The following is a 12,189-nucleotide window of genomic DNA, read 5'->3' as shown; positions in this document are numbered from 1 at the left end:
TCATCTTCTTTTCCTGCTTTATTTTTCTCCAGAGCTTTTTATCATCCCACAGAGAAGCAATGTACCTATTTATCTTATTCCTTGTCTATCTTCCTCCCTTGGAATGTAAGTGCCACAAGAGAAAGAACTTTTCACTCAATTGTTATATGTTGTATCTCCAATGGAGTAAACTGTCGGCTCATTGTAGGCGCTCTATAAATATTTGTTGAATAAACAAACAGAGTGGAAGGGGCAAAGCCTGATCCAGGTGGGCTGAAAAGAAAATGGGAGGTAGGCTGGGCAGGGTGGCTCATGCCTGTAATCCTAGCATTCTGGGAGGCTGAGGCGGGAGGATTGCTCAAGGTCAGGAGTTCGAGACCAGCCTGAGCAAGAGCGAGACCCCGTCTCTACTAAAAATAGAAAGAAATGATTTGGATAGCTAAAAATACATATAGAAAAAAAATTAGCTGGGCATGGTGGCACATGCCTGTAGTCCCAGCTACTCCAGAGGCTGAGGCAGGAGGATCGCTTGAGCCCAGGAGTTTGAGGTTGCTGTGAGCTAGGCTGATGCCACGGCACTCACTCTAGCCCAGGCAACAGAGCAAGACTCTGTCTCAAAAAAAAAAAAAAAAGGAAAGAAAATGGGAAGTAAATATATGAAAATAGTATAAACAACCCTCTAGGGGTGCTTTTCTACAAAGGGGAGCAGAGAAATGGGGAGGTAGTGGATACAGGATGCGGTGGTGTATGGGGGTGTGTGTGTGTGTCTGTGTGTACCAGAATGGTCCAGTAGAGAGTGTGTAGTCAATGATGTAGGAGGGTGGAGACATCCACTGGAGCTAAGTCCTTGATTAGTCCGAGGCAATGAGGTCTGAGGCTTAAGAGGAGGGCTAGCTCTAAAGAGCAGGCAGAGTGTTTGGTACAGACATAGCCAGAATCTGTCACATGGCTAACATCTCAGCACCATGCTGGAAACGAATCCCGCCTTTCAACTCCCAAGGTGGCTGTGACTGCCTTCCTATTTGCATAACTAACATGAGATACCAGGTGGAATGAGTCAAAAGGTAGATACCAGTACCTATAACCTGACAATGATCTTGTCTGGTCCTTTCTTCAAAATACCAGTTACCAAATCATAGAATCACTGCCAAAGGTGTGGAAGACCTAAGATCACCAGTCCAATCCTATTATTGTAAGTAAGAGGAAACTGAAGCCCAGGGAGGGGAAATGTTTGCCCAATTCCTGGGTTAGTGGCCGATCTGGGACTAGAACCCAAGCCCCTGATTCCCGCTTGAAGGCTCTTCTGCAGCACCAAGCAACCTGTGCCCTGCATTGTGGCCCCCCGTGTCACTGGACAAGTTAGCACAATGGCACATGGCATGAACACACGGCAAAGGACTTTAAAACATTTTTGTGGCATCACAGTTCCTGCCAGAGGAACTGTCCTCACCTCACGCAGAGAACCCAGCTCCAAGCATGTCACACCCGTTCCCCAGAGCCCTCCCCAGCAGGTTCTCTCATGCCCTGCCGGGGGGGGAGGACACAATGGAGAGGCTTTTAGGGAAGCAGTTTGGCAGATTTGAACAAAACCTAAAAGCTGCACTCCTTTCCAACTAGCACTTTCACATCTGCAAGATTGTCCTAGGAATCGCCAGTGAAAGCAGGCAAGGATGTATGCGAGAGGCAACTCGCTGTGGCTTTGATTATGCAGGTTGAGTATCCCCACTCCATAAATCCAAAATCCAAAACACTCAAAAATCTGAAACTTTTTGAGCTAACATGACGCTCAAAAGAAAGGTCCACTGGAGCATTTCAGATTTTTGGATCAGGGATGCTGAACTGGTACAATGCAAATATTCCAAATCCCAGAAAAATCTGAAATCCAAATCACTTATGGTCCCTAGCATTTTGGATAAGGGATGCTCAACTGTAAAAGTAACAAATTATGTGCACACCTGCATTTATGTTACCTTGGGGCAAGGGATTGGGAAGACTTCACTTTTTTCCATCATACACTTCTGTATTGTTTGAATTTATTATGATTATGTACCATTATTTTTATAACTCAAAAGAAGTAAAGATTAAAAGGACAAACAAAACCTTCTCTGATCTGGAATGAAGTTAAGAGCATGGCAATGAGAATTACTTTATATTTTGTGCTTGTTTTTATTACTGAAATTTTCATATTGAACAGATATCAAACTTTACAAAGATATCAAATGCAGTATAAAAATTCCTTCCTTGGGTTCCTACTGCTTTCAAAATAAGGAAGAATGTCTCACCCACTGAGCAGAGACAGCAAATTGTCCCAAACGTCCATTCTTCCCTCCTTCTATAGCAGTGGAACACCTAACTTTTTAGTCAGGTACATACTGTCTCAGAATACCCACTACATTTCCCAGCCTCCCTGGTGGCCAGGTAAGGCCACATGACTAAGTTCTGGCCAACAGAATGAGAGCACAGGTGATACATGTGCAGCTTCTGGTGCATGCCCTTAAATAACAGAGCTGTGCACACTTAAGAGAAATACAAATTAAAACTACACTGAGATACATGTCTCACCTGTCAGACTGACAAAAATCAAAAGCTTGAAGCAGACTCTACTGGTGAAATTATGTGGAAACAGGGACTCATACACTACCGATGGGAATGTAAAATTACACAACCCCCTATGGTGGGAAATTTGGGACTATCTTCAATGACAACATGTTTTATTTACCCTCTGACCTAAGAGCAATTTCACCCCTAGGAATTTACTCTAAAGATAAACCCCCAACAATACAAAAATACATAGTCACAAGGTTGGCATTATTTGTAGTTACAAAATATTGAAAATAACCTAAAAGCAAAAGTTCATCTATGAGGACTAACAGAGTAAATTATGGTCCACTCACTCAATGGAGTACTGTGAAGCTGTTAAAAAAAAATGAAGAAGATCTTCGTGAAGTCATATGGACTGATTTCCAAGATATGTTGTTAAATTTTTTGAAAAGTACAAAAGAGTATATGCAATGAGCAAACATTCGGGTAAAACGGGAGAAATGAAGAGAATAGAGTGGAAAAGATATGAGATAGGGGAGTAACACCACTTTGAGTGTACCTTTTTATATAATTGTGACCTTACAGTCTTTGTTAATAAGGCTTACATATTCAAAAATTAAATGACATCAACAAGAAAGGGGAAAACAAAACATAAACAAGTAAATAAATGGCACTGTATTTCAAATAAATAGAATGACACAGAAAAACAAGAATTAATCCAAGTAGCTTTTAAAAGCAGTATTTTGTAAACCCTCCATCAATAGCCAAAAAGAAAAGCATTAAGCTCTACTGTGGTGGCCATGGAGGTGCATCGCTCAGACTGCCCTTCAGGAAAGCCTGCTGCGGGAGCAGGGGACGGCCACACCTTCCCAGCCACTGCACCTTCCCGGCCACCGCATCTTCCCAGCCACTGCGGCATGGATGCCTCGGCCACCCAAGCCTGGGCTGCTCTCATTTATATTTATAAATGTATATATTTACATTTATTTTATATTTATTATCCTATATTTATATTTATTTTATATTTATAAATAAGAATAAATAAATCATGAGGTTATAATAACATCATATATATGAGATAGATATAAATACAGTGTGTGCATATGTGTGTGATTACATATACATCTTCCAGCTCTGTGCCCTGCGAGGAATAAAGATCAGCCATGCCCCATGTCCCATGAGCAATAAGCACACCTAATGCCCAGACTTTGGTTTGCAACTTCCATTAAAAGGAATCAGGTAAAGACATGTCTACACAGAGATAGGTACAGCATTATTCGTAATAACAAAAAATCCAAACATTTTAATCCAAATAGGCATTGACTAGTCAATAGATGTTTTAAAAATATAGTATATTTATACAATAGAATACCATTCCGCCATAAAAAGGAATGGACCACTGATACATCCTACAACACGGATGAATCTCAAAGACATGATGCTGAGTGAGAGAAGCCTGGCACAAAAGGCCATGCGTGCACTATATGATTCCATATAGATGAAATGTCCAGAAAACCTAAATCTAATAGAAATCGGTTGCTGCCTAGGGCTAGAGGTAGGGAGTAGGGATTAACTGTAAATGGTCAAGATGGAGATTGTGAGAGATAGGAGATGGAAATTTTCCAGAAGTGGACTGTGGCGATGGTTGCACAACTCTCTCAATTGAGGAACTCTCCCCTGCTTATTCTTGTAGCCTCATGTGTCAGTCCCTTCATTCCACTCAATGTGTCCCAAATGACCCTGTGCTTTCAGGCCTATGCTCAGGCTATTTCTTCTGTCTGGCAATTCATTCCTATCAGTCCCCACCTATGACAGCATTATTTACGCTCCATGGCCCAGAATCAATCCTCTTACGTACTCTCATTGAACATTCTTGCACATCCCTGAAAATCCTCTTCACTCTAATTCTTCAGCTGTGTCTATGCATGGCTGTCCCCTCACCACTGGACAGTGAGCTCCTGTGGGGCAGGGACCAGGTCTTATTCTTCTACAGCACCTAGCAAAGTGTCAGGCACATCATTAGCATTTGGCAAATGAGTAGGTGGATGGATGGATGGATGGATGGATGGATGAACAAAGCTATTATATGAAGAACAAGTGAGACCAAAGCCAGTGGAAAAGGTACAGGCTGTTTTAAACAGATGAGCCAGTTGTTAGGAGAGCAATTTTTTAAAGCCATGAAACAGTGACTATGTGTAAAGGGCAAAGGTGAAGATGACCCATCTCTTACCTTCATCAAGCAGCCAGCAAACACAAGGAAGCCTTTTGAATGCAGGTGTTTGGCCAAGGAGAACCCAAATCCAGAGTCGCAGCCTGTGACCAGGACAGCTTTGCTGCCAACCTGTTTTAGAAGGTCAGACCCCACGTTAGAAAGCCAAGGTCCTGAGGCAGAGTGACCAGGCTTCCCACCCTCCGGCCAGTAACAGTTGGTGCTTCCTGAGTGGCCCAGGGCCCCCGAGTGTGGAGAAGAACCATGGTATACTGAAAAAGCTTGGACTCACGATCAAGAGACCAGGTTTTAACTCAGACTGTCAACACTAACAGTGTTGCTTGGAGAAATCACTTCTGCTTTCAGAATCTCAGCTTCCTCATGTATGATCCCATTATCATCATTGTCTTCATCATCTTTATCATCAAAGCTAGTGTTTCTTAAATACCTACCATGTGCAAGGCACTTCACAAGGACTATTCTTGTTTAATCCTCACAATAGCCCCATATAGTAAGTATGATTACTATACCATGCTACAGGTGGGGAAACAGAGGTATTTTTTCAATGCCCAGTGTAGTTAGTGATAGAGCTGGAATTGAAATTAAGGCAGAGATCCCAGAGTCTAAACTCTTAACCCCTAAGTTGCTGGGCGGGAAATGGGAGTTCTGGCTCCCTCCAGATCTCCACTGACACCTTCCTCATTACTGCTTCCCGCATGTAGAAGGGTGTGTGGTCTCACTGACGGGGGCTTTGCAGGAGGGGTAAGAGAGAGAGTAGCTCCGAATGCCCTGGAAGCACTAAAGCCCTACTCTGAAGGTAGCTCAGGGCCGGAGGGTCAGGGGGAAGGGCTCTGACCATCCGACTGGTTCCCAGGTAGCTCGGCTTCCACTCACCGGGTCCACCTCACCAGCATATGTCCGGCTCACTGGGCTAAAGGAGGCAGAGCAAAACAACAGTGGGCGTCTGCAGGAGAAAAGGAAGCCATGAGCATGGGGCTGTGGTCCCACCCTAGTGGTCCCAGACCTTGCTCCCGGGGCAGAAGCAACTGGGAGGACCCTCAGCCACCACCCAGCCTAAAGTAGCACTGACCGTCTGCCCGCACCAGGCTCCTGGAGACAGCTTGCTGGTAGGGCTGAGCAAGAGGCCCTCTTTTCACCAGCGCTGCTAGGCTGCTGGAAGGTGAGCCCGTGTTTGCGGAGGGCTATCTTTTCCACTGTACAGCAAGGCCCTTCCTGAGCATAAAGCCAGTCCAGAAGCTACTTTTGTTGGAAGGCCCTGTCAAAACTTGACTGTTCTGTGTCCCACTCCAATAAAGTTCCATTTTCTGCTTTCCAAGGTGACATAAATAGGTAATATTTCAGACTAATGCAAGCACGCACTATCCTTTCGGTGATACGGCTTTGTTAAAGCCTTCTGCAAATTTGATGTCTTCACTCCCAGTAGGTTAAGCTTCCTATCCCCAAAGCTCTGTTCAATTCAACTTTTTATTTTGAAATAATTGTAGATTCACATGCAGTTAAGAAATTAAGAAATAATACAGAGAGATGCCAAGTCCCTTTTACCCAATTTCCCCTAGTGGCAGAATCTTACAAAGCTATAGTACAATATTACAACCAAGATATTGACATTGATACAGCAAGAATACAGAACATTTCCATCGCCACAAAGATGCTTCATGTCACCCTTTATACCTACACCTATTTCCTTCCCATCCCACACCCTCTTTAACCATTAATCTAGTCTCCATCTCTGTAACTCTGTCATTTCAAGAATGTCATACAAATGGACATTTGTGTGATTACACAGTATAATGGGAACTGGTTTTTTCATTTAACATAATTCTCTGGAGATTCATCCAGATGTTGTGTATCAATAGTTTGTTCCTTTTTATTGCTAAGTAGTGCTCCATGGCATGGGTGTAACACAGTTTGTTTAACTATTTACCCACTCAAGGACATCTGGGTTGTTTCCAGTTTGTGGATATTATGAATAAAGCTGCTATTAACATTACTCTATGGGTTTTTGTGCACATGTTTTTATTTCTCTTGGATAAATGCCCAGGGGTGTAATTGCTGGGTCACATGGTAGTTGCGTGTTTAGTTTTTTACAAAACTGCCAAACTGTTTACCAGAGTGGCTGTAGCATTCTCCATTCCCAGCAGCAATTATGAATGACCCAGTTTCTCTATGTCCTTGCCAGCATTTGGTGGTGTCACTATTTTCTATTTTAGCCATGCTGAAAACTATACCATGATATTTCATTGTGGTTTTAATTTGCATTTCTCTAACAGCTAATGATGTTGAACATCTTTTCATGTTTATTTGCCATCTGTTTTAGTCCACTTGAGCTGCAATAACAAAATGGGGTGACTTATAAACAGAAATTTATTTCTTACAATTCTGGAGGCTTGGAAGTCCAAGGTCAAAGTGCCAACAGACTGTGTCTGGTGAGGGTCCACTTCCTTCATAGACAGATGTCATCTCACTCTAGCCTCACATGGCAGGAGCAAGGGGTCTTTCTCTGGCCTGCTTTATAAAGGCACTAATCCCATTCCTGAGCTCTCTGCCTTCATGACCTAATCACCTCCCAAAGGCTGTACCTCCTACTACAACTATCTTGGGGGTTAGGATTTCAGCATACAAATTTGAGGGGTTCATAAACATTCAGACCATAGCACCACCTGTATATTCTCTTTGGTAAAATGTCTCTTCATGTCTTTTCCCCATATTCTAATTGGATTGTTTGTTCCTTCACTGTTAAATTTTGAGAGTTTTTAGATGTTTTGGATGCTAGTTGTTTGTTATACATGTGGTAATGCATAACTTTTAATCTGTAACTTGCCTTTTTATCCTCTTAACAGGGTTTATTACAGAGCAAAAAAGTGTTTCATTTTGATGAAGTCTGATTTATGCATTTTTTCTTTTATGGGTCATGCTTTTAGTGTCAAATCTCAGAACTCTTTCCCTAACCCTAGAGCCCAAAGATTTGCTTCTATTTTTTTCTAAAAGTTTTGTAGTATTATGTTTTACATATTAAGTCTATGAGCACTTTTGAGTTAATTTTTACATAAGATGTGAGACTTAGGCCAAAGTTTGTTTTGTTGTGGTTGTTTTTTGCCTATGAATGTCTAATCGCTCTAGCACCATTTTTTGAAAATGTTATTTTTTTCTCCATTCAATTACTTTTGGGCTTTTGTCAAAAATCAGTAGAGCATATTTGTGTGGGCCTAATTCTGGATTCTCTATTTTGTTTCATTGATCTATGAGCTCTTATCTTATTTTTCTTTTTCAAAATTGTTTTGCCTATTCTATTTCCTTTGCTTTTCCGTATAAACTTTAGAATAATCTTGTCTTTACAAAAAATCTGACTTGAGATTTTGATAGGAATTATGCTAAACCTGTGTATCAATTTGGGGGAAATTGACATCTTTACTTTGTTGCATCTTCTAATCCCTGAATATAGTAAAGCATCCTATCCATGCTTTGTTATGTTTACACCTAAGTATTCCTTTTTTCTAAGCAACTATAAATGGTATTGTTTTTAATTTTGATATCCACATGTTCATTACTAGTATATAGAAATACAATTGATTTTTGTGTGTTATCTTGTATCCTGTGACCTTGCTAAACTTACTTATTAGTTCTGGGAGTTTTTTGTTTTTTTTTTTTGAGACAGAGTCTCACTTTGTTGCCCAGGCTAGAATGAGTGCCATGGCGTCAGCCTAGCTCACAGCAACCTCAAACTCCTGGGCTTAAGCGATCCTTCTGCCTCAGCCTCCTGAGTAGTTGGGACTACAGGCATGCGCCACCACATCCAGCTAATTTTTTTCTATATATATTTTTAGTTGTCCAGATAATTTTTATTTCTATTTTCAGTAGAGACGGGGTCTTGCTCAGGCTGGTCTCGAACTCCTGACCTTGAGTGATCCATTCGCCTCGGCCTCCCAGAGGGCTAGGATTACAGGCGTGAGCCACCGCACCTGGCCAGTTCTGGGAGTTTTTTGTGGATTCTTTGGGATTTTCTATGCAGACAATCATGTAATCTGAAAATAGAGAATTTTATTTCTTATTTTCTGATCTATATGAATTTTATTTCCTTTTCTTGCCTTATTGCACTGGCTAGAAATTATAGTACTGTGTTGGATAGGTAGTGACAGCAAATATCCTTGGCTTGTTCCCCATCTTAGGAGCAAAACATTTAGTCTCTCACTATTCAGTATAATGTCAGCTATAGGTTTATCATGGATGTTCTTTACCAGCTTCAGAAAGTTCCCTTCTGTGTTTTTTTCTTTTTTTTTGAGACAGAGTCTTGCTCTGTCACTCCAGATAGAGTGCACTCCGGATAGAGTGCAAACTCCTGGGCTCAAGTGGTCCTCTTGCCCTCAGCCTCCTGAGTAGCTGGGACTACAGGCATGCGCCACCATGCCCGGCTAATTTTTCTATTTTTAGTAGAGATGGGTCTGGCTCTTGCTCAGGCTGGTCTCCAACTCCTGAGCTCAAGCAATCCTCTCGCTTCAGCCTCCCAGAGGGTTAGGATTACAGGAGTGAGCAACCACGTCCAGCTTCTATTTTTCTAAGATTTTGTATCATCAGTGGGTGTTAAATTTTGTTTTTTCTACATTGCTAGGTAAGATAATGTGATTTTTCTTCTTTAGCCCATTCATTTGTTGGATAACATTGATTTTCAAATAGTGAACCATTCTTGGATCCGTGGAATAAACCCACTAATTCTATCTCACTGGGCTGGTCCTTTGGCTAGAGAGAGCAGGCTTTTTTTTTTGCTTTTTTTGAGACAGGGTCATTTTTTTGAGACAGTGCCACCCCATTCCTATTACCAGACATTTTTAAAAGTAACAAAAAGCTTTCAGCAAAAGAAACAGCTTGTTTCAGACTGACTTGTTGTCAGACATTCTCTAACACACCTCTCCATTCTCAAGTATACCCAGACCTGAACCTGACTCTGGGTATGTAATACCAGGCTCTACCACTCATATCCAGCTGTCAATGGCACATTTTTACTTTTCCAGAGAGCACAGGGCTCCAACTCTCCACATCCATCCTCTGAGAGGCAGAACCCTAACAAGGTGTGTGAGGCAGGGCTATGAATACCTTGGGGTGGCTCTAGCTGGCATGAGAGTACCCTCCTGGCACTGCTTGTCTTCTCAGCCTTTCCCTCTGGGCCACTGCTAGGATGGCCTCACCCTGCTCCAGTTTCTCTCGCTGTGGAGCTCCTACAGTTGCCGGGGGATCCCTGGCTGGAGGCTGCTTCTCAATACGTAGGGGCCTTAGCCGTGGGAAGACCTTAGCACCTCAATTCTCAAACTTTAGTTAACAAGCACCTGGGGAGCCTGTTAAAATGCAGACTCCCAGTTCCCTCCCATTGGTATTCTGATTCAGTAGGAAAGGGTGGCCCCTGGGAATCTGCATATTTAATTCACCCCAGGTGATTCCAGTACAAGAGGTCCTTGGGAAGGGCTGGTTAATCTAGGTCCAGAGCAATTGTTCTCAGGTTCTCCTCCCTGGTTTTTATTGGAATCACTCGGGAATGTAATTATAGTTGTGTGGTTATATTATTAAAAAGAGTTCTTGTTTAGAGACAGATACTAAAATATTTGTAAATAAAATATCATGCCTAGGAATTGCTTCAAAATAACCCAGTAAGGGGAGGAGTGGGGACATAGATGAAACAAGGTTGGCCATGTGCTGATAATTATGCAGGCCTGGGTGTGGGGTACACTAGGGATCAATATACTACTTTCTAATTTTGTATATGTTTGAGATTCTCCATAAAATGATTTTTTAAAAAATCACAGGGAAGCTGTTAAAACTATTCCCTCACCTGGACTCATCCCCAAACAATTAAATCAGAATCCCCAGGGGATATTTTTCCCCTCACTGTGCTCTAAGTGATTCTAACCTGCAATCAACGTTCAAAACCACTGCCTGGGATTGGGGGTAGGGGGTGCAGAATCCCCCTAGGGGTTTCCTTTTTGAGCATCTTTACTGCCAAAACCCTAATATCTCTGTGAACAAAATCAGCTCTGAGTCACAGCCCAGCAGTCAGCTGTGGTAGACACTGCTGTCTGCCTGCCCATGTCCATTCTTCTCATCTGCCTCACTAACAAAATCTGGATTTTGTCTGAGGGTAGCAATGTCCTCACTGAGTGATCATGTGATACACTTCTGGCCAATAAGGTGCAAGCAGAAGCTGCAATGATTGCTGGCACAGTTTTCTTTTCTGATGCAGGTGTGGCCACTTCCTTCTTGCATGTTGCCTTGCTTCTTCCTGCCTGCACTGAGGCTGAAGGTGGAGTATCACTGGACCCTGAGGTGACAGCCACCCTTAGGATGACAGAAAGAAACAAGGAGCTTCTTTGTTTCTTTAAGACCATGAAGCCACATCAGCTCCAGACTTCTAGGGATTTCTGCTCTCTTAGAGTGAGGCAATATTAACCAACACACTGGCCTGCCAGGGCTAAGAGTGTCCCTAAGGGGTTAGGCCCAAGTCCCATCACATAAAATAGCGTGTATTTCCCTAGAGGGTCCTCTCTGCTCAGAAGGGCCCTGCAGTGGCAGCAAGCAGCTGGTCAACCAAGTCACTTAGACCAACAGTTAGGCCGGTCTCACAGGTGGTATAAGTTAAACTCGGGCTAGTTAGTACACTTTCTGAAGGGTGGAATCCCAAAGGGTTGACTGCTAGATTCGGAGGCCAAGAGCTTCCTGACTTCTGCCCTAACCCAGAAGCAGAATCATGGGGCGGAAGAGGTGCCGTCAGGAACTTACTCAAGGGACTGTGAAAGAACCTGCTGGTCCTCAGAGCTTTGGCATCTGGGAACTTGCCAGGACACATTTGAGAGCTTCCCCCCATCGCTGGGACGTTAATTCTGGCTTCTTCCCTCTCTTACCAGCCTGCTTTCTATCCCTTTTATCGCCCCCTCATGAATCAGCAATAATAACCAGTAACCCATCCTTCTGCTCAGAGCAGCCAGGAGTTGATTTAACAGGCTTAATCTAACAAGGTGGGGTTTAAGACAGACACAAGTGGCAGCTTGTGCACAGGTGCAGCTCGGGAAAAACATGGCCTCACAGCAGCATCAGTGAAAAAAATTTAGTCTGGTCGACCAAGAAGCACAAGTGTGATGTGGCTGCCAAAAGAAGCTACTAATATGTGAGCCTAGGCTTGACAGGCACGAAACTAGGATAAGGGAGGCAAGAACCCTTCTCCACTCTGCCCAGGTCAGGCTGCCCCTGGAGTATTACGTGTCACACCTGGGCTGGCAGAGCTGAGCACTGGTGTGTGTGACCAGGATCCAGGAGGTAGTGTTCTGAGTAGGGAATGAGTCAGTAAGCCACCTGCCCCAAGGGTGCCAGAGCCAAAATCTGAGCGCCGTGCAGAACCAGTAAGCATAGCGGGTTGTCAGGTGTTGGGGCAAGGGCTGGGGCCACATGGGCCACTCCTG

General features: G+C 43.2%; 1 protein-coding gene across 1 annotated transcript in view; it reads right to left on the bottom strand.

Annotated features, from left to right (window-relative positions):
• BDH1 (3-hydroxybutyrate dehydrogenase 1) overlaps nucleotides 1-12,189 on the bottom strand; it is a 34,128-nt gene that overhangs the window by 13,234 nt on the left and 8,705 nt on the right. Inside the window, exons 3-4 of the mRNA XM_045539995.1 lie at nucleotides 5,624-5,693; nucleotides 4,751-4,861 (exon numbers count right to left, since the gene is read on the bottom strand). Coding sequence (XP_045395951.1) covers nucleotides 4,751-4,861; nucleotides 5,624-5,693 — 181 coding nt within the window. The remainder of the gene's footprint in view (nucleotides 1-4,750; nucleotides 4,862-5,623; nucleotides 5,694-12,189) is intronic.

Source organism: Lemur catta, chromosome 1 (assembly GCF_020740605.2).
Source record: "Lemur catta isolate mLemCat1 chromosome 1, mLemCat1.pri, whole genome shotgun sequence".
NCBI lineage: Eukaryota > Metazoa > Chordata > Mammalia > Primates > Lemuridae > Lemur > Lemur catta.
This window is presented reverse-complemented; position numbering and strand designations above follow the sequence as displayed.